The sequence below is a fragment of the Neoarius graeffei genome, chromosome 4 (assembly GCF_027579695.1).
Source record: "Neoarius graeffei isolate fNeoGra1 chromosome 4, fNeoGra1.pri, whole genome shotgun sequence".
Lineage (NCBI taxonomy): Eukaryota > Metazoa > Chordata > Actinopteri > Siluriformes > Ariidae > Neoarius > Neoarius graeffei.
The window spans coordinates 19103595-19131550 of NC_083572.1; the positions used below are offsets into that span (position 1 = coordinate 19103595).

Below are 27956 nucleotides of genomic sequence, written 5' to 3' on the forward strand. Positions count from 1 at the left end.
CATGCAGTTTAAATATGTGCAGAAAGCGGTTTGGCATTGTCTTGCTGAAAGAAGAAAGGCCTTCCCTGAAAGAGATTTTGTCTGGGTGGCAGCATATTGCTCTGAAACATGTATATATCATTCAGCATTAATGATGCCTTCCCAGATGTACAGTACAAGCTACCCATGTCATGTGCACTAATGCACCCTCATACCATCACAGATGCTGGCTTTTGAATGGTGCACTGATAACAAGCCGGATGGCCCCTCTCCTCTTTAACATGGAAGACATGGTGTCCATGATTTCTAAAAATAATTTCTACTTTTGATTCATCAGACCTCAGGACAATTTTCCACTTCACCTCAGTCCATCGTAAAAGAGCTCAAGCCCAGAGAAGGCGGCGGTGTTTCTGGATATTGTTTATATCTGGTTTTAATTTGCATTTGTGGATGCAGTAATGAACTGTTTTCACAGACGATGGTTTTCTGAAGTGTTCCTGAGTCCATACAGTTATTTCCACTACAGACACGTGTCTGCTTTTAATGCAGTGTCGCCTGAGGGCCTGAAGATCGCAGGCATCCAATGTCAGTTTTCAGCCTTGTCTCTTGCATACAGAGATTTCTCCAGATTCTCTGAATCTTTTAATGATATTATGTACCATAGATGATCTGATACCCAAATTCTTTGCAGTTTTACATTGAGGAACATTATTCTTAATTTGGTGCACTGTTTGCCCATGCAGTCTTTCACAGAGCGGTGAACCCCTCCCCATCTTTACTTCTGAGAGGCTCCACCTCTTTGGGATACTCTTTTTATGCCCACTGATCTTACTGACCTGCTGCCAATTAACCAAATTAGCTTTTATGAGCATTGCACAACTTTTCAGTCTTTTGTTACCCTGGTTCCAATTTTTCTGAAGCATGTTGCCGACATCAAATTCAAAAGGAGCCTATATTTTTCAAAACACAATAAAATTTCTCAGTTTCAACCTTTGGTATGTTGTCTTTGTACTATTTTCAATGGAATATAGGGTTTCCATGATTTGCAAATTTTCACATTTTGTTTTTATTTAAGTTTTACACAATGTCCCAACTTTTTTGGAATTGGGGTTGTACAACACATCAGTACTATCACAAAATATTGCCACGACTTGATATAATTTCCTGAGCCTCTTCACAGTTGTCACTTGACTGTTCTACTGATATAAGTTTAACTCAATTGCTGAGAAACAAGCCCACTTATGAGGTCAAAGGAGCAGGAAAGGGACTTAGCAAGCCTGGACAGAGGGTATTGTCCAGACTTTCAGCATTCAGAGAAAGCCATCATCGGGTAATGGGCACACAGCCAGACATTGTCCATTCATAACAAGCGTCTGAATATGAGAGTTGTTTACAGTCACTGAAATAAATGCAGGGAATTTACAACACTGTTTACCAAATAATGTCAGTATGGGCCCACCTTCCCTTGGTGGGTACCATCATATGGCCCATAGCAACTTCTTTCTCTTCAGTGGCCTTGCTGTTACTGTCAGAAGATTTATTTATATGTGCTGAGGCTCACACAGGGAAGACTTTATGATAATGTGATGTTTTATGAAGTGGTAAAATGCCCCATATTCACTGTATGAACATTGTCAGTTGTGAATCATTTTCATGGCAACAGGGTTGCCAGGGTTGTAGTTTTTATGCCAGATTGGGCTATTTTAAAAATTCTCTGCAGCCACCAAGGAATCAAATACATTTCCACAGACAAAGGCAATGAATATGTTCACACATCTATAATGTTCAGAACTACCTTTAATGGAAGATATATTGCAAAGATTGGGAGAGGGAAAAGGGGGGGGATAATGGAATGGATAATGTCTGTACATCAGAAATGAATGTGCATCACAGTGACCTTGTTTCCCACACTAAGACTGAGAAAAAAAAGAAAAAATGTTTCTTCCTTTTCTGGATTTTTTTGGGGTACAATCAGGTCTTTTGTGTGTTTTCTGAGATGTAGCTGCCCTGAAATTTTTGCTGGAACCTGACAATCCTGGCTTATGATAGCTCTATTGTGTACACCTCACACTCTGTGACACTGAACAAAGATGAATAAAGGTATTTCTAAAACCGCTCAAAACAAGCTGCTAGACTGTAAGCTAGATGACTGTATTTTGTTGAATCTCCAATACCTATTATGGGGTTACTCTAAACATTCAGAAGATAGTAGCCGAGTCAAGTGTGATAGCCTCTTAACTTGTGTTTGAGGCTAGGTCCTTCCCTACTAAAATCTATGGTCACAAGCTAGTACTGAGATGCATGTACAGCAGCCTTAGTAATTGCCTGGTCATAGTTGTGGTGGTTTAAATTATGCTACTAGTTTGTTTATATTTTGGGAAATAGGACTGTGGGAACTGTCTTGGCCAGAAATAATAATAATAATAATAATAATAATAATAATAATAATAATAATGGGCGGCACGGTGGTGTAGTGGTTAGCGCTGTCGCCTCACAGCAAGAAGGTCCGGGTTCGAGCCCCGTGGCCGGCAAGGGCCTTTCTGTGTGGAGTTTGCATGTTCTCCCCGTGTCCGCGTGGGTTTCCTCCGGGTGCTCCGGTTTCCCCCACAGTCCAAAGACATGCAGGTTAGGTTAACTGGTGACTCTAAATTGACCGTAGGTGTGAATGTGAGTGTGAATGGTTGTCTGTGTCTATGTGTCAGCCCTGTGATGACCTGGCGACTTGTCCAGGGTGTACCCCGCCTTTCGCCCATAGTCAGCTGGGATAGGCTCCAGCTTGCCTGCGACCCTGTAGAACAGGATAAAGCGGCTAGAGATAATGAGATGAGATGAGATAATAATAATGAAACAGACTGCAGTGCGAAGACCTGATCTCGTGTTGGAGGATGAAAATGAAAGAAAGATATGGATTGTCGATATGGCCTGTCCCCAAGAGGAAAGCCTGGAGCAAGCATCAAGGAAGAAACTTGATAAGTACCAACAACTTGCTTTCAAGACCAGGGAGAAAAGACTAGGGCTGGCAGTTGAGATTGTCCCAGTCATTATTGGATGTCTTGGCAGTGGTGTTGAGAAGGCAAGAGCGGTTAGGAAGTTAATTGATGAGAAAAATGCCTCCAGAGTAGTTATGAGGATGCAAGCGGCTGTTCTCCTGGAAGGAGAGACCATCATGAGGAAAGTCTTTGGTGTACTGATACAGAGGAGTGACTAAGCTAAGGAGTATAAATTGTAGGAGAAGTCTCAAACTCGAAGCAACATCCCAACAACTGTTTGGTGGGATCTTGATGTGGCCGGACACATAAGTGCCGGCTAATTTACTAATAATAATAATAATAATAATAATAATAATAAAGAGTACTACAAGTGTATACGACTAGTGCTTAAGTCAGAATGGAATTCCATCAATAGAATAGATGCAATAAACACTCTTGCAGTCCCAGTTGTCACTTATGGCTTCATCATCAACTGGTAAATAGAAGCTCTTAAGAAACTGGACTGCAAAACAAGAAAACTATTAACAGATGCAAAAATGCATCACCTTAAATCAGATGTGGATAGGCTCTACCTCCCAAGAACATCAGGTAGAAGGGGCCTTATCCAAATTGAGACAACATACAAAACAACCACCATCGGTCTAGACACATACTTGAACGCTAAAGAAGACAGTCTCCTTGTGATTGCCAAAGACCATGAAAGAACAAAAAAAAAACAACATCAGTACATCATGAAGCTACCAAATTCAGAAGAGAGCACAACACAACACAACAATAATTGAAATAGTGGCGAACGAGCCAGCCACCATCTATGCTCGAAGAACAAAGTTGAAAGCTAAACATCAAGCTTTAGAACAACTAAAGAGTAAAGGGAAAGAAAAACCTTTACATGGACAGTACCCAAAACGAGTCAGTGACAAAGATGTTGATCAAGCCCAAACAAACCAATGGCTAAGAACAGCTGACCTAAAATCTGAAACTGAAGGGTTTATTATTACAGCTCAAGACCAGTGCATCAAGACAAATTATTATTGGAACAGGATATTGAAAAATGGTACCGACCCAATGTGTAGGATATGCAATAAACAACAAGAGACAATAGACCATCTAGTCTCTGGATGCTCAGAATTAGCCAAAACAGAATACGTACAAAGGCACAATAAAGCCATAGCATACCTCCATTGGGCTATCTGTAAGCATTATAACATCAGAGTCAAAGACAAATATTATGAACATGAGCCATTAACTGTAATGGAAAACAATGACGCTCCTATACTCTGGGACATGTCAATCCAAACTGATAAAGAAATTAAGGCCAACAGACCAGATATAGTAGTGAAGGACAAGAAGGAAAGAGTTTGTCTGCTCATTGATATGTCTGTCCCCACCGAAAGAAACACTTCTTTAAAACCTACAGAAAAACTCTCCAAATACAAAGATCTAGAAATAGAAATTGAGAGAATGTGGGGTATGAAGATCACAACCATACCAGTGGTAATAGGTGCTCTTGGTGATCAAGAAAGGGATTGAAAAATACGCTAATAAAATCCCTGGTAACATCAAGATACAAGAAATTCAGAAGCTCGTCCTTCTTGGCACTGTTCGCATATTAAGGAGGACCTTATCTACTTATCTATCAAGTAGATCCATCACACCCTCATGGTAGTCCAAAGTCCAAGGGATGGCCTCAGCTCCGTGAGTGAACAGAACAGGATATTAAGAAATGATAATAATAATAATAATAATAATAATAATAATAATAATAATATGTCTTCTTATACTTCCCTTCACTGGAACTAAGAGGACCAAACATATATCAACATGACAATGCCCCTGTGCATAAAGCTAAGTCCATGAAGATATGGTTTGCCAAGGTTAACATGGAAGAAATCAAGTGGCCTGCGCAAATCCCTGACCTCAACCCCACTGAAAACTTTTGAGATGAACTGGAACATCAGTGTGCCCCAGGCCTCTTCGACCAACCCGACCTCACTAATGCTCTTATGGCTGAATGAACAAAAATCCTCACAATCATGCTCCAAAATCTAGTGGAAGGCCTTCCCAGAAGAGTGGAGGTTATTATAACAGCAACAGGGACTAAATCTGGAATTGGATGCAAAAAAAGCACAAACTTTTGGCCATAAAGTATATACAAAGTGCATACCAATATTACTGTTTAATTCTCTCTTTCATAGCTGACCTCAAAATGTACCCCTTCTGTGAAATTACGTTCTTTTACACTAATTCAATTAGGTAATTTTTTTTTTATTTGGTAATACGCAGGCTGTAAGGATACAAACCTTATTATCTTTCTGTTATGTTTGCAGATAGAATCTCATAAAGTTTATGAGACTCTCTGAAATCTAATGAAATTCTTATTTTTAGTTGCTGCTAAAGTGTAGGAAAAGCAAAGTGCCTGTAATTTTCTTGGAAAAGAGTTGAAGTTATCGTGCATACCTCATGGCAGTGAGAACAGCTGGCAGCCAAACATTCAGCATTGCCTTTTATTAAGCAAGGTTTTCATTCTTATAAGTTGGGAAATTATGTGTGCCTCAGGATTTATGCCTGCACCTGATTATCAGAACAAGGCCTCTATATCTATACTGATTATTATTTTTTTCCTCTTAAATCATTTAATTTATGTTTCCTGTTTCTGAGACCAAAGTAGACCGTTTTCATCCATTTATCCACTATCTGTAGCCACTTATCCTGTACAGGGTTGCAGACAAGCTAGAGCCTATCCCAGCTGACTATGGGCAGGAGGCAGGGTACACCCAGGTCATCGCAGGGCTAATGCATAGAAACAAACAACCATTCACACTCACACCTACGGTCAATTTAGAGCCACCAATTAACCTAACCTGCATGTCTCTGGACTGTGGGGGAAAACAGAGCACCCAGAGGAAACCCACTCAGACACAGGGAGAACATGCCATATAGAAAGGCCCTTGTCAGCTGCTGGGCTTGAACCCAGGACCTTCTTGCTGTGAGGCGACAGTGCTAACCACTACACCACTGTACCACCCATAGACCATTTGAAATTTATAAAATACCAGAGAAAGACACTGGTGGACTGTGCAAATTGAATGTCATATGGCTCTTATGGTGCACAACAGATTAATTTTGAATATTATACAACTGATGTACATCCGTTTCATAAAAGTCCTGTAAATGCTTTTTTACAGATTTTAATTTTATATCTATATTAAAGTTTTAAACATATTGTTCTTTGAAATTTCTTTTTAGGGTTTAAAAAACAGATTTTCTGATTTGTTGGGGTTTTTTTTCCCCCAACCCTCTATATAGAACCTGCAGTAGAGGGTTTCACTTGCAGGGTGTGCTGCTTTGGTAAACTAAGAACCCTTTATTTCGAAAAGCAAAAGTTTGATCAAAACACAAGCTGTAGGCAGGTTAAAATCCTTTCAGTGACCACTCATCACTCTCATTTTTTTTCTGCCCTTGATGGATAAATCGTGCTCTTTCTCTGACACTCAGTCCTCTGAGTGGGAGGTAAGCAAAGATAAATCAGGGAGGCTCCATTCCCTCCTTTGCCCTCATATTTCAGGAGGGGTTTGGAGATTTGGCATCAGGATTTGACATTCATTCTCTTAGGTGTGCAGAGAATGTACAGTAAACGTTCTCACATTTTAACTCTACTTGATAGCACAAGACATTGACTTAGCTGGAGGCCTGGAAGGACTTGCCAAGGTCAACAAACAGCAAAGGGGAAGTTTGATGAAAAACATACCAGAACTGACATCATAATGCAAAACCAAACAGAAGATTTCAATAAAATTGAAAAGAAAACAGACAGGGCTATTCTGTAAGTCTCTCTCCCTCTCAGTGGCACATCTGCACGGCTGTTTTTCTTTTCCACGTCATTAAACGCACACCAAACTTTAGTTTGAGGCTCACTTTGTGCAAAACGCCTCCAAAGAAACCGGGTACGAAGGCGGAACTCGCGCGTGCTCCTCTCGCGTGCGCACCGTGAACGCGTCAACTGCGCTCGAGCTTATTTAGAAAACTCTCCGTAGGGCGTAGGGTGCTATCCATGCACACTTCTGATGTACAGTATGATATGGACTCATCGTACACCTTAAATCCTGCATCTCTTGGCTTCAACAAATCCCCATAACCAGCTGTGCCTCAGAAGCTGAAGAACCTGCGCGCTGGATGAAACGATGCGAGCTTTAAGGTTCTCTGCTCTTCACGATGATCTGTGTAAAATAGCTGCAGGTGGATTTCATGTCTTTTAAACGATTGTGTGCTGGATGATGCTCCCAACGCAAGCGCACCTTCTTCTTGTGTTCACTCTCACCGGTCACCTGTGGCGGTAAGTTGCAATACTTCGTGCATATGGTGCATTAAGGATAAACTAAATCTACCTATGCATTTGGTTACTTACTGCATGCTGCTTAATAGAAAGCATAGCATTGCCTACTACAGCACATTAAACTAAGGGTATTCGGTAGTGTGCATACCTCTGTTAAGCCACATATTATCAACATCAAAATCTAATCACTTGAGCCTAGGACAATACTAAAGCTGTACACCAAATGTCATGAGGGCCTTTCTGTGTGGAGTTTACATGTTCTCCCCGTGTCTGAGTGGGTTTCTTCCGGATGCTCCAGTTTCCCCCCCACAGTCCAAAGACATGCAGGTTAGGTTAATTGGTGGCTCTAAATTGACCGTAGGTGTGAGTGTGAATGGTTGTTTGTCTCTATGTGTCAGCCCTGCGATGACCTGGCGATTTGTCCAGGGTGTACCACACCTTTCACCCATACTCAGCTGGGCTAGGCTCCAGCTTGCCTGCAACCCTGTAGAACAGGATATATCTGTATTCGCATCAAAATCTAATCACTTGTTCCTTGGCCCATGGCCCACCTTTCTTCATATTTTCATCAAAATCATTTCACTACATTTTGAGTTATGTTAGCAAATGACAAACAAATGAAGGCAAAAACATAACCTCCTCCAATAAAGCTGGCAGAGGTAAAGAACAATTTCAGGTAGTCTTGTCATTACTGAAACATATGAGCTCAGTCATGATCTATGAGAGAGTAATCATATCTGAGGGTATTGTAGATGAGCAGGGAGACCTCATGGTTTCAAATTTGCCTCAGTGACATTTACAAGATGTCTGTGAAGATTCTCAATCATCCAGGTCATAGTAAACTGTGGGTGGTAGAAATGGGCAACTGGACTTGCTTGAAGATTCTTGAAAACGTTTCACCTCTCGTCCAAAAGGCTTCCTCAGTTCTGTCTGTCATACTCCCTATTAGTCAGACAGAACTGAGAAAGCCTTTTGGACGAGAGGTGAAAAGTTTTCAAGAATCTTCAAGCAAGTCCAGTTGCCCATTTCTACCACCCACAGTTCATTTACAAGATGCACTTCCTGGACTTCCTCTGATAATAGATGTGAAAATGGTTCATGCCATTTCATATCAAAACACAAAACAATTACTTTTATAGACAAACAGAAAAAGAAGTTTACTTGTATCCTTTCATAGAAAGCGTTTTTGGTCTGTGTATTATGTTCAGAAAGTGTGTGTGTGTGTGTGTGTGTGCTCTGAGAAAAGTTCTTAACATTATTCCACTTCACTAACTGCAGTATTATGGGCAGTCCTCTTGTGATGGACCCAAACAGCATTTGCAGGAGGAGTAAGCCTGCAGGAGGTGCATATAGTGAACTGTGCCAAACCCAACCTGAAATAATCCAAGAAGTTGCCAAAGGTGCACGGTTAGGAATACGTGAATGCCAACACCAGTTTCACCATCAACGCTGGAACTGTACAGGTCATGGCAAGAGTCTTGGCAAGATCCTGCAACAAGGTGAATCTCACTGACAATAATGTGTTCATGTCTCCATAAAGTCAATGCAAGTGTTCCATGAAATGATAGTTTTCCAAAAAAAAAAATGCTTTTATGTATCCAAGGGTAAAGCATGTATTAAAAACATGACTGCAATCACAGGGTATATTTATAAGTTTGGCTATTGTTAATTTAACTCCTTTGAAATATTAATGACTTTAATTACAATCTTAATTACAAAGTTATCTCAAATTGCCAACTGTAAAAAAAAAAATACCATTCCAGTGTGACACTGCTCCTTAGTTATTTCAGAAAACACCCTGAGATTTTAAAAGAAGTGTCTGTTCGTTAGTGAAAAAAAAATTATCCTGGAAAATAGAACCTTCTTAAATTCCCAGAAAGAGAGTTTGGTGGGAGCATTTTCCCAAGGAATGTGTAATATGTAGAGTGATGCTTAGCTACCAGGGTGTCAACTCACTCCTTAGTCAGAGATTAGTCACAGTTTAGCGAGGCTTGTCTGTATTTCAGACACATGCACACATAGAGACAAGCGCTCTGTGAGAGTCTCTCTGTCTCTGTGCTCTAATATTGTTTTTAATCACACCCTTGCTGACTTCCCCTAATCTTTTCCCTGTGGAGAAATCCCATTACTTCTGCATCTTTTTTGAACTACTTCTCATGCTTGGAGGAATGCGCTATCTACCCTCTTCCACATACATCAGCTCACCGATGCCAATGATTGGCTAGTGTGTATGTGATTGATAAGAGAGACAGTATGCTGTCCCTCCTATACAGATACCATGTCCACATTTGCTCCCTTGGCACCTGAGTACAGATGGCCATGACTGTTGATCTCTCAATGATAGGCCAGTACAATATAATAAAGAGTAGGTATTCGTCAATCCCGGGGGTTATGGAGTTGTGCCCTGGGCACCTATCCAGGAAGAGCGTCTGTTGTGACTGTGGAGTCTGATGCAGGAGTGACAGTCCCTGTCACAGTGGGCGCAGGTGAAGGCTCAGGCAGGTTTCTCTGCTGGTGGCAGGGACTTCCTCTTGAGTCGTTTCTTCTCAGCTTGCCGCATCAGCTCAGTTTCAAACTTGGCTGTTTTGTTTTTGCTTATTTTTACCTGGTGCATGATTGACAATCCGCTTGTCAGGTTTGCCTTATGCGCCATGCACCCAGTGAAGCAGGCAGACCATGACGGAACATCACCTTATTGGCTGGGGGCTGGCCAGCTTGAGGTGGGCAGTAGATGTCCAGTGAAATCCTAGGATTTCTCCCACTGTTGGAAGCGACCCCTAGTGCCTCACCCTACGCCAATCGAGTAATAGGCTTAGAACTGGTAACTGCCACTTCCTGTGTTGTTTCAACACTGTCAAGCAATGCTGGAGTGTCCTCTCCAGGGCACAAGCCTGGGCATATTGTATGGAGAACCAACTGTTGCCCATGCAGTAGGTCCCCCCTCTCTACACCACCAATGTGATTCAAGGAAAAGGCAGTCGCCGATACAGCTTGCGATACAGCGGTGTCATCGCAGGAGTTGCCAGAGTGTAGCTGAAAACAGCTGCAAACCGCCTTAGGGGCTCCAGCTCCGGATTTTTCCTCAGGGTTGACTTCCAAAGCCTTTCCCGTGAATGGGTATGCCACAAGGCAGCCGAGGTTTGAGATCAGAGTTTTACTATATAAAATATAATGAAAATATAAAAATACAGAAAAGGCATATAAAAACACCTAGAATTTAAAGAAGGTACCAAAATATTTTCCTGAAAAGAAATATATTAATTGGAAATAGACAAATTCCTACATGCCCTCCACTCCCTTATACACTCCTTGTGCTGCAAGAGGCTACTTGTGTGATGAAGGTGCTACAGACTTCCCAGGCATGAATCAACAAGAGCATGTTAGTGCATTATTGAAATGCAAGACATGAGTGCTAATCCTATGGTAGTTTAATAGAGCAGGGGTTCTCAACCTCAGTCCAGGAAACTCGCAGCCAAGTGCTTCCTGATTTTAATCAGGTGTATTGGGAGCAGAAAAAGCTCAAACCCTGGGTACTAAGTTTTTGCTAGACGGTTGTGAGCAAGTTTGTCTGCAACATATAGTTTTTATATAGGCCATGAGAGGGCAGGGGTTCCACCATCACTCTGGCCAGGAGTGCTTCAACCAAAATCAAAATCATAAATCTCTACATGAATAACGATGATCTTCTCCCACCCCTTCCATTTAAATTCAAGTATAATACTGTCTCAGTGTGAGTTCCAGATAATGACTGTAACTTGAGCGAGCTTTCTGTTTGAGAAATGAGAGGAATTTTCTCTTCATTACACACCTGTATGAGCAGGGCTTTCAGGAATGTGACATGCAAAAGGTCAGCAATTTGCTCAGTTCTGATAGATGGAATGTGGCCTATGTGAATTTGATACCAATAATTAGCACTTCTCAGAGATCTCCTTGATTCTTCTAGAAGAAAACACACCCTTTTGGCAAATGAAGGTACATCCAGACAAGTCTAGACAAGACAGATGTGCAAGGAATACATACGCATTTAGGTCAATAAGGTAATGCTTTGTATATTCAGGATGTATCTTCAAGAATAAAATGGAGAATATAGGAAATAAATAAGTGTTTTGTAATTGTTAACTAAACAGAGGAGGCATATACAGTCTATGGCCAAAAGTATGTGGACACCAACCCATTACACGCATGTCAGCCTTCCCCAAACTGTTACCACAAAATTTTCTAGAATATCTTTATATGCCATATTCCCTTCACTAAACTATAGGGGGCTTGTCCAAATGTGTTCTAGCATGACAATGCCCCTGTGCACAAAGCACGGTCCATGAAGACATGGTTTGCCAAAGTTGGAATGAAAGAACTTAAGTGACCTAAACAAAGCCCTGACCTCCCATTACAAGAAGGCTACAGTAACTCAAATAACCACTTTTTACAACCATGGTGAGCAGAAAAGCATCTCTGAAAATGCAACACATCAAGCCTTCAGACAGATGGGCTACAACAGCAGAAGAAGGCTACAGTAGATAGATAGATAGATAGATAGATAGATAGATAGATAGATAGATAGATAGATAGATAGATAGATAGAAGCGAGCAAGAGAGAAATGTATTTGTTGCATAAGTATTCACCCCCAGGTCAATACATACCGGCTCTTAGATTATGTCATCATAGATTATGCATACAAGTATATTTGTGTATGTTATGTTAAGTGCTTTATTTCTTCTCAGATATTCGGGAGACAGCCTTCGTAAATGGCATCACGGCTGCAGGAGTGCTGTATGCAGTAACACGGGCCTGCAGCCAGGGGGAGCTGATACATTGTGGTTGTGTGGCTATTAAAAGCTCTTCTGGTAGCTCCAATGAGCAGGCTATGGAGAATCCAAACCCTGTGCTCCAGGACCAGCACTGGCAGTGGGGAGGTTGTGGGGATGATGTGGACTATGGCTATAAGATTTCCCGGCAGTTCATGGACACCAGGAAGCAGAAGGGCAAAAGTGATATCAAGAGCCTGATTGATCTACACAACAATGAGGCAGGCAGACTGGTATGGAAACAGCATGTTTTACTGGTAGGGGGGCATTAGGAGCATTAGGAAGAGATAAGTTAAAATGGGTTGAACAAGGTCTAGCACATATTACCTCAAGTGATTGAGTAATAAAAGTCATGAATGCAACCATACATTTTCAGTAGCCTCTTTATCATGGTGGATACAGAGCCTGTCGCAAGAACTCTTAGTGTTAGGCAGGAATACACACTGGATCAGACACTCGTCCATTGCAGGGCACCATGCACACACATTCATACCTTAGAATCATCATTCAAACTTGTGGCATGTTTTTTGGGAGATGGGAGAAAACCCAAGAACCCAGGAGAAAACCAAGTGGACAAATAGAGAACATACAAAAAGTCCACATAGACAGTAACCCCAGCTTAGATAAACTGAACCAGGGACCATGGAGCTGTGACATGGCAAAGCTACCCACTCCACCACCATGCTCCCCAAATCATAAATTAAAAGATTATTGGTCAATTGCTTTTATCAATCAGTCATTTAGATCATGTGTTTTTGAAGTTATGACAGACAGTGCTAAATACTACACCATAGTAAACTATTAAAAATGGTGTTATGATGGAACAACACAGACTCTGAAGCCACTGTTTTCAGGATAACTCCTGTGTTTTGGGTCTAGTACAAATTCCTTGAACTCGGCAGCGCTCTGCAGGAAACTGAAACACTGTTGAACCATCAACATTGTTCAGTCTCTCTCTCTCTCTCTCTCTCTCTCTCTCTGCTTTAGTGAGCTCTGTGTTTTTGCTTTAATGAAATCTGTGTTTTTGCTAACAGGGTGTTGTTATGATACCATTTTAATAGGTGTCCCATTTACAAAATTTTATTCCTGTACAACTCCATTTGAACAATATGGAGCAAATTAGTTTTAAGGGGTGGAAAATATTGCATAAATATCATATTACAGTGCTAGTATAGTATAGTGTAGTGCACAAATTGTTTTTTCACAATTAATCAAGTCCTTTTTGTTGTGAGTGAAGTTTGTGAGTAAAAACTGTATTATGATATGGTGTAACATGTTTTGGTATCTTGTTGGCAACCAAATATCCCCACAAGGATAGGAATATCTGAGAGTTTTGACATTGTGGGAACGTTTGGCTGGTCCCCATGAGGAAAATTGCTGTTTTAAGCAAAAACAGCCACAATTATTTATTTGAAAAACTAAAAGAGCCAAATGGTTTCATTTTGGTTACTGTGTTTAAGGTTGGACTTACTGTACAGTGTCTTGTAAAAGTATTCATCCCCCTTGGTGTTTGTCCTGTTTTGTCGCATTACAAGCTGGAATTAAAATGGATTTTTGGAGGGTTAGCACCATTTGATTTACACAGCATGCTTACATATTTAAAAGGTGCAAATTATTTTATTTTTTTATTGTGACACAAACAATAACTAAGATAAAAAAAACAGAAATATACAGTGTGCATAAGTATTCACCCCCTTTCATATGAAACCCCTAAATAAGAGCTGGTCCAAACAATTCACTTCATAAGTCACATAATTAGTTGATTAAGATCCACCTGTGTGCAATCAAAGTGTCACATGATCTGTCACATGATGTCTGTATAAATCAACTTGTTCTGGAGGACCCTGTCTCTGCAACACTACTAAAGCAAGAAAAATGAAAACCAAGGAGCCTCCAAACAGGTCAGAGACAAAGTTGTGAAGAAGTATAGATCAGGGTTGGGTTATAAAAAAAAAAAATTCCAAACTTTGAATATCCCATGGAGCACCATTAAATCCATTATAGCAAAATGGAAAGAATATGTCACTACTACAAACCTGACAAGAGAAGGCCACCCACCAAAACTCACAGACATTAATCAGAGATGCAACAAAGATAACACCGAAGGAGCTGCAAAGATCCACAGCGGAGATGGCAGTATCTGTCCATAGGACCACTTTAAGCCATACACTCCACAGAGCAGGGCTTTATGGAAGAGTGGCCAGAAAAAAAGAACACAATAAGAAAACATGTTTGGAGTTTGCCCAACAGCATGTGGCAGACTCCCCAAACACATGGATGAAGATTCTCTGGTCAGATGAGACTAAAATTTATCTTTTTGGCCGTCATGGGAAATGCCATGTGTGGCGCAAACCCAACACCCTGAGAACACCATTCCTACAACGAAGCATGGTGGTGTCAGCATCATGCTGTAGGGATGTTTTTCATCTGCAGGGACAGGAAAGCTGGTCAGAACTGAAGGAAAGATGGGTGGCCCTAAATACAGGGCAATTCTGGAGGAAAACCTGTTTGAGTCGGCCAGAGGTTTGAGACTGGGATGAAGGTTCACATTCCAGCAGGACAATGACCCTAAACATACTGCTAAAGCTACATTGGAGTGGTTTAAAGGGAAACATGTAAATGTCTTGGAATGGCCTAGTTAAAGCCCAGACCTCAATCCAATTGAGAATCTGTGACATAACTTGAAGATTGCTGTACACCAGTGCAACCCATCTAACTTGAAGGAGTTGGAGCAGTTTTGCCTTGAGGAATGGGCAAAAATCCCAGTGGCTAGATGTGCTGAACTAATAGAGACATACCCCAAGAGACTTGCAGCTGTAATTGCAGCAAAAGGTGGCTCTATAAAGTATTGACTTTGGGGTGTGAATATCTATGCACACTCCAGATTTCTGTTTTTTCATCTTGATTATTGTTTGTGTCACAATAAAACAACAGTTTTCACCTTTAAAGTTGTAGGCATGTTGTGTAAATCAAATGGTGCTAACCCCCCGAAAATCTATTTTAATTCCAGCTTGTAACAGCTTGGGACAAAACAGGACAAACACCAAGGGGGATGAATACTTTTTCAAGACACTGTAGGTGTCGTATAGAGTTAATTAGCTGCATTAATAATTAATGATAGTAAGACAACCGTGAGTGTGTGTATTTGCAATATTTCGCCAGTTGCCGCCAGGCACAGTCATCTCTATGGCAGTTTAATGTAATGTTCTTCACATCGCTCACAAGACATTAAAACACGATGAATTAAAAGGGCAGGCAACAGATCACCTTGTGAATTACAGATGAATTATGTCTAAGAGATTAATTTAAATGAACCCCAGCCAAATGCTTCTCCTTGAAGTGTCTGCTTGTAAATATGTCTTTCTTGTTTTTTTGTAAACTGTGTGTGTGTGTGTGTGTGTGTGTGTGTGTGTGTGTGTGCGAGGCAGGCTGTAAAGACCAATATGCGACCTGAATGTAAATGTCACGGCCTCTCTGGCTCCTGCACGCTCCGCAGCTGTTGGAGGAAGTTGCCTCTGTTCCGCCAGGTTGGAAACCATCTCATGCAGAGCTTCCAAACGGCAGTTCGTGTGATGGGTGGCAACGACGGCAAATCCCTCGTCCCCCTAGACCGGGATGTCCCACACCTGGGTGCCCACAATCTCATCTATTCAGATGAATCCCCGGATTTCTGCATGGCCAATCGCAGGACAGGATCTGAAGGGACACAGGGTCGGGTGTGTAACGATACAGAAACAGGACCTGGAGCTTGTGAGTGGCTGTGCTGCAATAAAGGACACACAGCACACACTCTTGAGTATGAGGAGAATTGCCAGTGCCGGTTTCAGTGGTGTTGTGAGGTACAATGTGAGCGGTGTACTGTGAGACATGAGGTCAGCATCTGCCTTTAGACTCGACTGAATGCATTAAACTGTACTTTCTCTGTCCTGTAGACTAAACTCAGGTAATCATTTGGAAATATGACATCTCCGATGTGTTCTCATCAATGCAATATTTCTGAAAGAAATTCCCCAAATGCTGACTAATCATATCAGGACAATCAGATATACTCACAAGACACAACACTGATATCCACTGAGCATTCTTCGAGCCCAAACATTTTTTTTTCTTGCCTGCATGCATAATTTGGGACATGTATGTATTAGGTTTCCTAAGGAAAGTCTAGATCTGCCTAATTTATGCAGGCCAAAATTTTTTCTTTCCAAAAACCTGTTGTGTACATTTTATTTAATCTCAATCTTTTAGTCTGTATTTGAATTTTCTATGCTTCATGTTTAATTTTCTTTAAATAAGATCAAGTCGTTATGCATTACATAAGAATGATTTAAGACATATTGTGTGTGGTTCTGGCTACTTGACATCCAGTAAAATTAAAAATACAAGCATGTGTCACTGTATTTTTATGAGACAAAGTAAAAAAAATATTCAAACAGCAGTAAAATTGTAAAATAAGATTTTATTTCATTTTTAAATGCTTGATTAATCCATATTTCAATATCTTGAAATGCAATTTAACAGCTATTTTCAAATTAAACATTACAACATTATTTATATTAGCAGTGTTCAATGTTTAACTGATTTTAGGCCTTAAGATTAAAATACATTATTAGCAAAATCTTTACTAAAAAGTCATTCACAGTCATTACCTTACTTACCTCAGTCTGGGGAGAGTCCATGGTGCCCCACCTCCTCCTCCTCCTCTTTACAACCTTGATTTTGATCACTTTTTTTTTTTTTTAAATCGCATTGTGTCACTGTTAAGTGTCTCACACTCCCTGGCATGAGTCTATACACTGTACCATAGCAAGACAAGCCAGTATTGATTCAGTCATCTTCAGTAACTGCTTTATCCTGTTTTGGGTCACAGTGAATCCAGAATCTATCCTAGGAACACTGTGCCTGAGGCAGGAATACACCCTGGATGGGAAGTAAAGCAGGTCCATCATAGGGCACCATGCATACACACACACACACACTCAGTCACATCTAGGGACAAATTTCAGCAAAATACATTACATACATTCTTTTTTTGGAAAGAGTACCAATTTAATTAAATAAAATATTGTCCAGTGAAGAGAATAATTCAGCCTTGGTGGCTAAAATATAGAGATTTTGTCATCAAACTATCAACCTTGTGGCCTTGGTCACCCTTGGTCACAATAAAAAAAAAAAAATAATACTCATCTTGATATCGGAAGGGGTTTATTATGATTGCTTAGGGACTGGAAGCCGGAATTTCTGCTGCTGTGCATGTTAAGGATCAGCTGTTGAATCCATACAGCTCAGAATTGTACATCGCATGCATATAACACCTGTTGTCAAGAACAAAATGGACGCTAATATTGCCCCGCTTTGTTGGAAATGCAATTCTGAGACTGGTAGTTATGCTCACTGCTTCTGGTCATGTGTGAAGTTACAGAAGTATTGGTCTAGTATTGTGATTGAACTGACTGCTATCTTTGGTGTCCCAATACAGATGGACCCTCTGTGCATGATACTTGGTCTCCCAGATGGTCGGATCAGTAAACACAGGAGACTTTTCAATATACTGACCTTTGCTGCTAGAAAGAACATTCTACTCTTCTGGATCAAGAATGTTGCTCCAACAACAAAAAAAAAATCATGGCACAACATTGTTATGGACTGCATTCCTAGTGAATACATCACATGCATGCTTCACTCCAAAATAGATGCTTTCTATAAGGTTTGGGACCCTTATTTGTAGCATATTGGGCCCAAGCTGTCATCTTCCTTGCTTCGTGGATTTCCCAGATCAGCCTAGCCTGTCTCTGTGACTTTGTTTTAAGTGCTCACTATCTAACAAGCACCTTGTAGCCTTGCTATGTTTGTATGCTCTGTATTGATTCCTATTTGGATACTGCCCTGTCTTGCTGCAGGAGATTAAAAGGGAGGGGGCTGGATGGAGACTGTGCCCACTGTCATTTATTTTAATTTTCATATTTATTTTCTATTTACTGTACCCACATGCCCACATTCTGCTGTGTGGGTTTTTTTTCTGTCATGTCTGAGCAGTTCAGTGTGTTTTGCGTTTTGAGAAAATGTAATAAAAATATTTAAAAAAAAAAAAAGGATCAGCTGTTGATCCCTGAAATGTGGACTGAAAATCCAATTCTTTGGTGTCTTTGGATATTTGTAGTGAAGCCATTACAAACCTTGAATTGTGGGCACCTTCACAGATAACTTCAGTCACTTCTGATCATATCACAAACTCAACTGACTGTCAGTAATTACGTGTTTGCCAAAGTAATTAACCGGGGAATTATGTCTCTTGTCCTGCTTGACAACATGTGTTTTGCCGACAAAACAAACCTGGAAGTTAGCTGTAGCAGTGTACTGTGTCAGGGTACATACTGTGTTAAATAATTTGGAGGGTGGATTGGTGACTAACATATGGGCTATGTCAAACATGGCAGTTTCAAGATGGTGGAGTGGAGAAATACAATCGCTTGGAATCTCAGCAACTTTCATAAAAAAGTCCATCAAACATCTTTAAACATGATCAGTAAGTATTCATAATAAAGATTAAGTGTTCTTGGATCTTGTGCTAGGGCGGCACGGTGGTGTAGTGGTTAGCACTGTCACCTCACAGCAAGAAGGTCCTGGGTTCGAGCACAGTGGCCAACAAGAGCCTTTCTGAATGGGGTTTGCATGTTCTCCCTGTGTCTGCGTGGGTTTCCTCCGGGTGCTCCGGTTTCCCCCAAAGGTATGCAGGTTAGGCTAATTGGTGGCTCTAAATTGACCATAGGTGTGAATGTGAGCATGAATGGTTGTCTATGTGTTAGCCCTGTGATGACCTGGCAACTTGTCCAGGACACCCTGTCTCTCACCCATAGTCAGCTGGGATAGGCTCCAGCTTGCCTGTGACCCTGTAGGACAGGATAAGTGGCTACAGATAATAGATGGATGAGTGGATGGATTTGTGCTAAAAGACTTTGGATTTCTGTTAAAAGACTTGTGCTAAAAGACTTCTGTGCTAAATACCTATGAACCATTAACTGGGAACTGTATTTGTTGAGCTGCTGCCAGCATTTAGACTTTAGCATTAAGATGCAATACTGCCATCTTCTGGCATAATACTGGTATTATATGAGAACTTTTTTTTGTGCAGGGAGCGTAAAAAAAGGGAACTCTCTCATTGGTCATCAAAATGTTTGTTGCTTAAATTAGATGATGAAAGGTTTTTTTTTTCACAAGATCAGTTTTTTTTTTGATTGCACACATTTTTGCATTTAAATGTGTGCTGTTGATATTGGAAAAAACTATGAAATAATGTTCCAAAACATGGAGGCATGACCTGTTTTTGTACAGCTTGGCTTACGAGCATCATTCTTACAGTATGAGTCATGGTTGTTGTTTTTCATAGTGCTGAAACACTATGCTGTCATTCAGTGTATTTGTATCTATCGTGTTGACTTTGTCTTTACAAGTGAATCAACTCCTGTCTTCTTCTTGTATGTCAACCGTAGTTGACTGCTTACTGCAGATTTGTTAGCTAGCCCAGGGTGGATGTCAAGAACATAGAGCAGTTCCCACCCAACCATTCACACCTATGAGCAATTTAGAGTAGCCAGTTCACCTAACCGCATGTCTTTGAATAGTGGAGGAAACTGGAGCAGCTCCACACAGACAACATGCAAACTCCACACAGAAAGGCCCCCATCAGCCATGAGGTTCAAACCTCATGCCACCCAACTCCTGTCATGTCCTCTAAATTGTGATTATTTTTCAGCATTTACCTGAAAGGTACATTCTGAATGCACAAATTGATCAAACATATCAATGACAAAACAGATGAACAGCCTGAAATTCATGACTAAGAAAACACATTTTCCAAATAATGGTTTTTCCATACTATGTTTTGCATAAGTATTCACCCCCTCTTGAACTTTTCCACATTTTGTAGTGTTAAAACCTGGAACTCTAGACAAAACTGAGATGATATACAGTACAGCATGGTTTTAATTGGGAAATGGATTTAATCAGGATTTTATGTCAATTTATTTTAGCTTGCTAATAAAGAACATTAGCACATTTTGTCAGTAGAGTTTATGACCCTGAGAGAATGGCTATATTTTGCTCCTTAGTGGATTAACAGAGACTGGCTGGTATGTGCATGCACACAGCCTGTGGGTTAGAGATGCAGCCTTGGGCCCAATGGCTTGCTGGTTCGATTCCAGGAACTGGCAAGAAAAATGTGATGGGATTTTAGTGAATGAACAGCATTTTCCCCCCTCCTAGGACTGCCACCTTATTGTGGTGGAGGGGTTTGCGTGCTTGAATGATCCTAGGAGCTATGTTGTCAGGGGCATTACGCCCCTGTTAGGGTCTCCCAAGGCAGACAGGTCCTAGGTGATAGGCCAGACCAAGAGCAGTTCACCAAAACCCTTATGGATAAAAGACCAAGGACCGTGACGTCGCCCGGTATGGCGCAGCCGGGGCTCCACCCTGGAGCCAGGCCCGGGGTTGGAGCTCATATGTGAGCGCTTGGTGGCCGGGCCTTTGCCCATGGGGCCCGGCCGGGCTCAGCCTGAAACGGTGACATGGGCCCGACCTCCTGTGGGTTCACCACCCACAGAGGTAGCCGTAGGGGGCCGGTGCAGTGTGGATTGGGTGGCAGTCGAAGGCAGGGGCCTCGACGACCTGATCCCCGAACACAGCGGCTAGCTGTTGGGACATGGAATGTCACTTCGCTGGGGGGGAAAGAGCCTGAGCTTGTGCGGGAGGTTGAGAGGTACCGGCTAGAGATAGTCAGGCTCACCTCCATGCACAGCTTGGGCTCCGGAACCCAGCTCCTCGAGAGGGGCTGGACTCTCCACTTTTCTGCAGTTGCCCATGGTGAGCGGCGGCAGGCTGGTGTGGGCTTGCTTATAGCTCCCCAGCTCAGCCGCCATGTGTTGGAGTTTATCCCGGTGAACGAGAGGGTAGCCTCTCTGCGCCTTCGGGTCGGGGAGAGGGCTCTTGCTGTTGTTTGTGCCTACAGGCCGAATAGCAGTATAGAGTATCTGGCCTTCTTGGAGTCCTTGGGAGAGGTACTGAGAGGTGCTCAGACTGGGGACTCCATTGTTCTACTGGGGGACTTCAACGCTCACGTGGGCGACGACAGTGATACCTGGAGGGGTCTGATTGGGAGGAACGGCCTCCCCAATCTGAACCCGAGTGGTGTTTTGTTATTGGACTTCTGTGCTAGTCACAGTTTGTCCATAACGAACACCATGTTCAAGCATAGGGGTGTCCATAAGTGCACGTGGCACCAGGACACCTTAGGTCGGAGGTCGATGATCGACTTTGTTGTCGTTTCATCTGATCTTCGGCCCTATGTCTTGGACACTCGGGTGAAGAGAGGGGCTGAGCTGTCAACTGATCACCACCTGGTGGTGATTTGGATCCGCTGGCGGAGGAGGAAGCCGGACAGACCTGGCAGGCCCAAACGTATGGTGAGGGTCTGCTGGGAACGTCTGGCCAAGCACTCTGTCAGGGAGGTCTTTAACTCCCACCTCCAGGAGAGTGTTTCCTAGCTTCCGGGGGAGATGGGGGACATTGAGTCTGGTGTCCCGGTGGTGGACACCAGAAGTAAGGGATGCTGTCAAGCTGAAGAAAGAGTCCTTTCGGGCCATGTTGGCCTCCGGGACTCCTGAGGCAGCTGACGGGTATCGGCAGGCCAGGCGTGCCACAGCTCGGGCATTTGCGGAGGCAAAAACTCGGAACTGGGACGAGTTCAGTGAGGCCATGGAGGAGGACTATCGGTCGGCCTCGAAGAAATTCTGGCAAACCATCCGGCACCTCAGGAGGGGGAAGCAGTACTCTGCCAACACTGTTTACAGTGCAGGTGGGGAGCTGTTGACCTCGACTGGGGACATTGTCGGGCGGTGGAAGGAATACTTTGAGGAGCTCCTCAATCCCACTGTCACATCTTCCATTGAGGAAGCGGAGGCTGATGACTCAGAGATGGACTCGTCCATTACCCAAGCCGAAGTCACTGAGGTGGTTTGCAAGCTCCTCGGTGGCAAGGCACTGGGGGTGGATGAGATCCGCCCTGAGTATCTCAAGTCTCTGGATGTTGTGGGGCTGTCTTGGCTGACATGCCTCTGCAACATCGCATGGCGGTCAGGGACAGTGCCTCTGGAGTGGCAGACTGGGGTGGTGGTCCCTCTTTTTAAGAAAGGGGACCGGAGAGTGTGCTCCAATTATAGGGGAATCACACTTCTCAGCCTCCCCGGGAAGGTTTACTCCAGGGTACTGAAGAGGAGAATTCGGCCAATAGTCGAACCTCAGATCCAGGAGGAACAATGCAGTTTTCGTCCTGGTCGTGGAACACTGGACCAGCTCTATACCCTTCATAGGGTGCTTGAGGGTTCATGGGAGTTTGCCCAACCAGTCCACATGTGCTTTGTGGATCTGGAGAAGGCATTCGACCGTGTCCCTCGTAGTATTCTGTGGGGGGTGCTTCGGGAGTATGGGGTTCGGGGCTCTTTGCTAAGGGCTGTCTGGTCCCTGTACGAACGGAGCAGGAGTCTGGTTCGCATTGCCAGCAGTAAGTCAGACCTGTTCCCAGTGCATGTTGGACTCCGGCAGGGCTGCCCTTTGTCACCGGTTCTGTTCATAATTTTTATGGACAGAATTTCTAGGCGCAGCCAGGGGCCGGAAGGAATCCTGTTTGGGAACCACAGGATTTCATCTCTGCTTTTTGCGGATGATGTTGTCCTGTTGGCTTCTTCAAACCAGGACCTTCAGCATGCACTGGGGCGGTTTGCAGTCGAGTGTGAAGCAGCTGGGATGAGAATCAGCACCTCCAAGTCCGAGGCCATGGTTCTCGACCGGAAAAGGGTGGCTTGCCCTCTCAAGGTTGGTGGAGAAGTCCTGCCTCAAGTGGAGGAGTTTAAGTATCTTGGGATCTTGTTCACGAGTGAGGGAAGGATCTCTATCGACAGGCAGATTGGTGCAGCCTCTGCAGTGATGCGGTCACTTTACCGGTCCGTTGTGGTGAAGAAGGAGCTGAGCCAAAAGGCGAAGCTGCCGATCTACGTTCCGACTCTCACCTATGGTCATGAGCTTTGGGTAATGACCGAAAGAACAAGATCGTGGATACAAGTGGCCGAAATGAGTTTCCTTCACAGGATGGCTGGGTGCTCCCTTAGAGATAGGGTGAGAAGCACAGTCACTCGGGAGGAGCTTGGAGTAGAGCCACTGCTCCTCCACATCGAGAGGAATCAGCTGAGGTGGCTCGGGCATCTCTTTCGGATGCCTCCTGGACACCTCCCTGGGGAGGTGTTCCAGGCATGTCCCCCTGGGAGGAGGCCCCGGGGAAGACCCAGAACACGCTGGAGGGACTATGTCTCTCGGCTGGCCTGGGAATGCCTCGGTGTTCTTCCCAAGGAGCTGGCCGAGGTGTCTGGGGAGAGGGAGGTTTGGGCTTCCATGCTCAGACTGCTGCCTCCGCGACCTGGCCCCGGGTAAGCGGAAGAAGACAAGACGAGAACAGCATTTTCCTCTGTATCATGGCTGGAGTGTTCTTGAGTAAGGCACCTAACCCCTAACTGTAGTTGCTCACTTGTGCATGCGTGTGTTCACTGCTTCAGCTGGGTTAAATGCAGAGGAGGAATTTCACTGTGCTTGAGTGTGCATGTGACAAATAAAGGCTTCTTCTTCTAACAGTGTGCCAGCCTAGAACCTTTATTGGGCCATATGATTGCCACTCCTGCCTCAACCAATTACTACTGTCCAGGGTATTTATGAGACAACATGAGGTGTAGTGTAACAGAAGAAATTGACTTTGAATACAGTCAGCTCCGAAATTAACTGATAGATTTGGGAAGTAAACACATGGCTGTTTTATATCTACTTAATCGACCACTAGAGGGAGGGATTGCATGGCTCTGTGAATCCCTGGTCATGCTTTGAGAACAGTTACATTACTTCACACCTGGCCGTGGACTAGCAGCAGGTGAATTGAAATGAATATATGATATATCTTCTTGATATATCAGGGAAGGTTTTTTTTTCTTTAATGATGAATGAAGATTATACAATTGTCCAGACTATCCAACTTGATGATTTTATTTTCCCTCTTGGACATATTTACAAGGAACCTTTTGTGCATGCAAATGCTAACAATCTAATTTTGTCTAATTATATCCACAAGTAGGTGGTAAAAGCCTGTGAAAGAGATGTGATGTGAAATTGTTTTTCCTTTTCTCTATACCTCTGTGTTCCATCCTTCCTCTGTCAGCTCATCAATTAAAGTACTTGACTTAAATCAAAGCACCAGGCTATGGTCTGACAAGGTATGACGTCATCCTGCATTTGATTAATGTTGTCCTATTTTTTGCTGAAATATGAACTATAACCTGAAGCAAAAATATCAAATAAAAACTGAAACAAACGGTGTAACCCATAAACATGATCCGTTGAGAAACAGGTAGACGCTGCTTTTATCACCCCCTCGGATTGGTGGAATAATTGATCAATCATGGTGCATTGACCAGGGATTGGACAAGTGGGGAGGATTATCCCGGCTTACAGGTCTTTGCCGTGTGTGTTTTTGCCCGACTACACATCTCAGGTCCTGCCCATTCCTCGCGCTCGGTAAAGGCTGCGCGCGCAGCGGGATGCAGAAGGAGTGGCGGAGCGCGCGCACGAATGTTGCAGACTCACATATTTTATTGGTGCCGTAATCTCTGTGATTCAATAGCTGCCGTTTTTCTTTTCCTCGCTGTCTGTGCAATGGTCCGGTGAGTCGTACCGTAAATGGACGAGAATCTCTGATTGTGAAGTTGCACCTCCCCGGCGCAGTCTACGGGACACAAGGCGAGAGACATAGCATTCCAACAGGCCGGTGGGTGTTGGTCGTCAACCGCAAGGATGGGCACAGTGCTCTCAATTTCTCCCACCTCCAGGAAAGGAGGGATCCTGGACGAAAAAACGGAAGCTGGACACGGTGCCAGCGGCAAGACGGAGAAAAGCCTCAAGCGTCATTCCGTTCTCATATCAGCATTGACGTGGAAGAGGTTAGTGGCCGCGTCGGCCAAGAAGAAGAGTGCCAAAAAAGTGAACCCCAATCCCCCAGTTTCTCAAATCACGAACCCTGTGGACCAGCTGAACACCGAAAATCTCAAGAAATCGCAATCAGGCTCCGAGCGCAAAAAGCCTGGACCGCTAGCAGTGCCGGTTCCGACTGTTCCAGATAAAAGTCTTCGCGCCAATCAAACCCAAAATGGCTCACAGAACGGAAAGCAGCTCCTGCCGGTCCAGAGACAAGCCAGCACCCGCTCGATAATCTCCCCACGCCGCGTGATCGTCCAGGCGTCCACTGGCGAACTGCTCCGCTGCCTGAGCGAGTTCATGTGCCGCAGGTGCTACAAGCTCAAAGAGCTGAGCCCCAACGAGATCATCCTGTGGTTCCGTAATGTTGACCGCTCGCTGCTCATCCAAGGCTGGCAGGACCAAGGTTTCATCACGCCCGCCAACCTCGTGTTCGTCTACCTGCTGTGTCGGGAAGCCGTGACCGAGGACATCAGCAGCGAGTACGAGCTGCAGGCCACATTCCTCACCTGCTTATACCTGGCCTACTCCTACATGGGCAACGAGATCTCGTACCCGCTTAAGCCTTTTCTGGTCGAGACCAACAAGGAGGTGTTCTGGGAGCGCTCGCTGCGCATCATTGACAAAATGAGTGCCAAAATGCTGCAGATCAACGCCGACCCGCACTTCTTCACCGAGGTTTTTCAGGACCTCAAGAACGAAGGAGGCCCGAAGGACAGTAATGCTAAATGGACAAACACCTTGGATCGCTAGCTTTATTTTAACGCAGCGAGAGAGAAGCTCTCTGTTAAGCTCCCCATAGCCTACACCCCGTCCATGAAGGGTGGATTGAATGTAAGGCCCTGAACGGGAGAAGGCGTGAAGTCTGTTTCACGCTTTGTACTGCCGGTGAATTAAAAAAAAAGGCCTCACCTCCAAGACAGGGGTTTAATGTTATTATATGTGTATAATAACCACCACGTTGACCCCGTGAATGTCAACAGGGGGTTTTGGGGAATCTACTTCTAGTTTACTTAGCCTATAATGCATGTTTAAAGTATTCTAACTGTATCTTCGTTGTGGCTTTTAAAGAAAATGAAAAAAGAAAAAGAAAATGCTACCTGGTGCCGGGCTACAGTAAGAGGTGTATAAAATGCTAGCTTTTGCGTCAGTGTTCAGATCTTTTTATTTCTCAATCCATTTGAAACTATTTTTGGCGTTAGAGACTAGACGCGATGTTATCACCGACGCTGAGCTGTCCGTGGTGCTGGCCTCCGACACACACACACACACACACACACACACACACACACACACACACACTGCTCACGTGTTCCCTGATGCTATCTATTTAAACGTTGAATGTACCTATTTTGCAACAACAACAACAACAACAACAACAACAACAACAACAAATTCTCTACCGTCCAATGTGCCAATTGTTATAGTATAAAACGTATGTTTTATATTGTATATTTGAAAAAATATGAATAATAAATATGATCCGGCTCCATTTTTATTCCTTTAAAACTGTAAAATGGACATTTGTTTGTTCTTATATCATGAATCAAGTACTGGCATGCTGGACTGGAATGGAAAAAAAGATTTGAAAGCTAGATTTATTTGCTTGCTCGGATTTGCTTTGTTGAAGCAGGGTTTGTTGACACCACACATTTACAAAAAAAAGCAACAGATTGATTCGATCTTTCTCTTATTCCTTGACAGGTACAGGACAGCCATCTTATAGAGATAATCATGCGGATAAAGATTATTACAGCACCCTGACACTAAACTAAAATCTAATCCTTTGATGATATGGCAGTATTTTGGTGGATATATTTTTGTGCATATGTCAAGCTAATTCTAATCAAGAGAACAAGACTCTCTCTCTCTCTCTCTCTCTCTATATATATATATATATATATATATATATATATATATAAACAGGGTCCCAGTTTTTTCAACGTGTTCTCTAGGCCGCTGTCCATGGTGCTGAAACTTCATTACATTTAAAATGTCCCTTAATACATCTATCTATCTATCTATCTATCTATCTATCTATCTATCTATCTATCTATCTATCTATCTATCTATCTATCTATCTATCTATCTATCTGTCTGTCTGTCTGTCTGTCTATCTATCTATCTATCTATCTATCTATCTATCTATCTATCTATCTATCTATCTATCTATCTATCTATCTATCTAACATACATTATTCAAATGATTAGTTGAAGCTAACTGGCTTCCAGAACAGCCAATGTGCTACCTCTGGGGTCTATTTAATTCAAAACAAAGGGGGTAGGTTTTTGCACTTGAGAGGTCACATTTCCCAGACAAGACCCAGTGTGGTCTGTGAGATTATGTGTAGTTAAAAAAAAAAATCAATAGCCTGCATTGTTAACTGCAGGATGAAAGCATCCTGAATAGCATGCCTATTTTAAGTAAGATCAATGTTTACATTCATTCTGGAGGCATACTAGAAGAAAAACATCTCATTAGCTATTAAAATCTATAAATGTTAGATCATAGCCTCTTTGCTTCATCAGCGCAGGTCTCTTGCAACAGATGCACCCAGGTAGTGTAAGAGTGATGATGGGGGGGGGGGGAGTGTGTGTGTGTGTGTGTGTGTGTGTGTGTGTGTGTGTGTGTGTGTGTGTGTGTGTGTGTGTGTGTGTGTGTGTGTGTGTGTGAGTGACTCACTGTGAGAGTAAAGATAAAGCAGTAGGTTCTGAATCCCCCAGAATTTGTGAATAGAGCACGTGGGCTGGCTCATCCCACTGATTGGCTGGAATTTGGTGCAGTCTGA

General features: G+C 43.1%; 2 protein-coding genes across 6 annotated transcripts; both read left to right on the forward strand.

Moving 5' to 3' along the window:
• Window positions 1-6570: 6570 nt before the first annotated feature.
• wnt6a (wingless-type MMTV integration site family, member 6a) lies at window positions 6571-18132 on the forward strand. 5 transcript variants are annotated; one of them, XM_060918979.1, is made up of 5 exons: window positions 6571-7302; window positions 8581-8801; window positions 12025-12341; window positions 15537-15980; window positions 17585-18132. In XM_060918979.1, exons 1-5 carry the CDS (start codon window positions 7241-7243, stop codon window positions 17831-17833), a joined length of 1293 nt encoding a protein of 430 aa, XP_060774962.1. In that variant the 5' UTR covers window positions 6571-7240; the 3' UTR covers window positions 17834-18132. The 5 variants fall into 5 exon arrangements, with proteins under 5 accessions (XP_060774962.1, XP_060774964.1, XP_060774963.1 ...); XM_060918981.1 differs by having other exon boundaries at window positions 15537-15824; XM_060918980.1 differs by having other exon boundaries at window positions 8593-8801.
• A 6855-nt stretch (window positions 18133-24987) lies between these two features.
• On the forward strand, window positions 24988-25920 carry cdk5r2a (cyclin dependent kinase 5, regulatory subunit 2a (p39)). The gene has a single exon (XM_060918157.1). It carries the CDS (start codon window positions 24988-24990, stop codon window positions 25918-25920), a length of 933 nt encoding a protein of 310 aa, XP_060774140.1.
• The last annotated feature ends 2036 nt before the right edge of the window (window positions 25921-27956 follow it).

What these genes read in the sequence shown, in the direction of transcription:
- wnt6a (XM_060918979.1), top strand. Translation starts at nt 7,241, where the DNA reads ATGATGCTCCCAACGCAAGCGCACCTTCTTCTTGTGTTCACTCTCACC. An exon ending in CTCACCGGTCACCTGTGGCG is followed by an intron (nt 7,303 to 8,580) that starts GTAAGTTGCAAT and finishes CACTAACTGCAG; the next exon opens with TATTATGGGCAGTCCTCTTG. An exon ending in TGGCAAGATCCTGCAACAAG is followed by an intron (nt 8,802 to 12,024) that starts GTGAATCTCACT and finishes ATTTCTTCTCAG; the next exon opens with ATATTCGGGAGACAGCCTTC.
- cdk5r2a (XM_060918157.1), top strand. Translation starts at nt 24,988, where the DNA reads ATGGGCACAGTGCTCTCAATTTCTCCCACCTCCAGGAAAGGAGGGATC.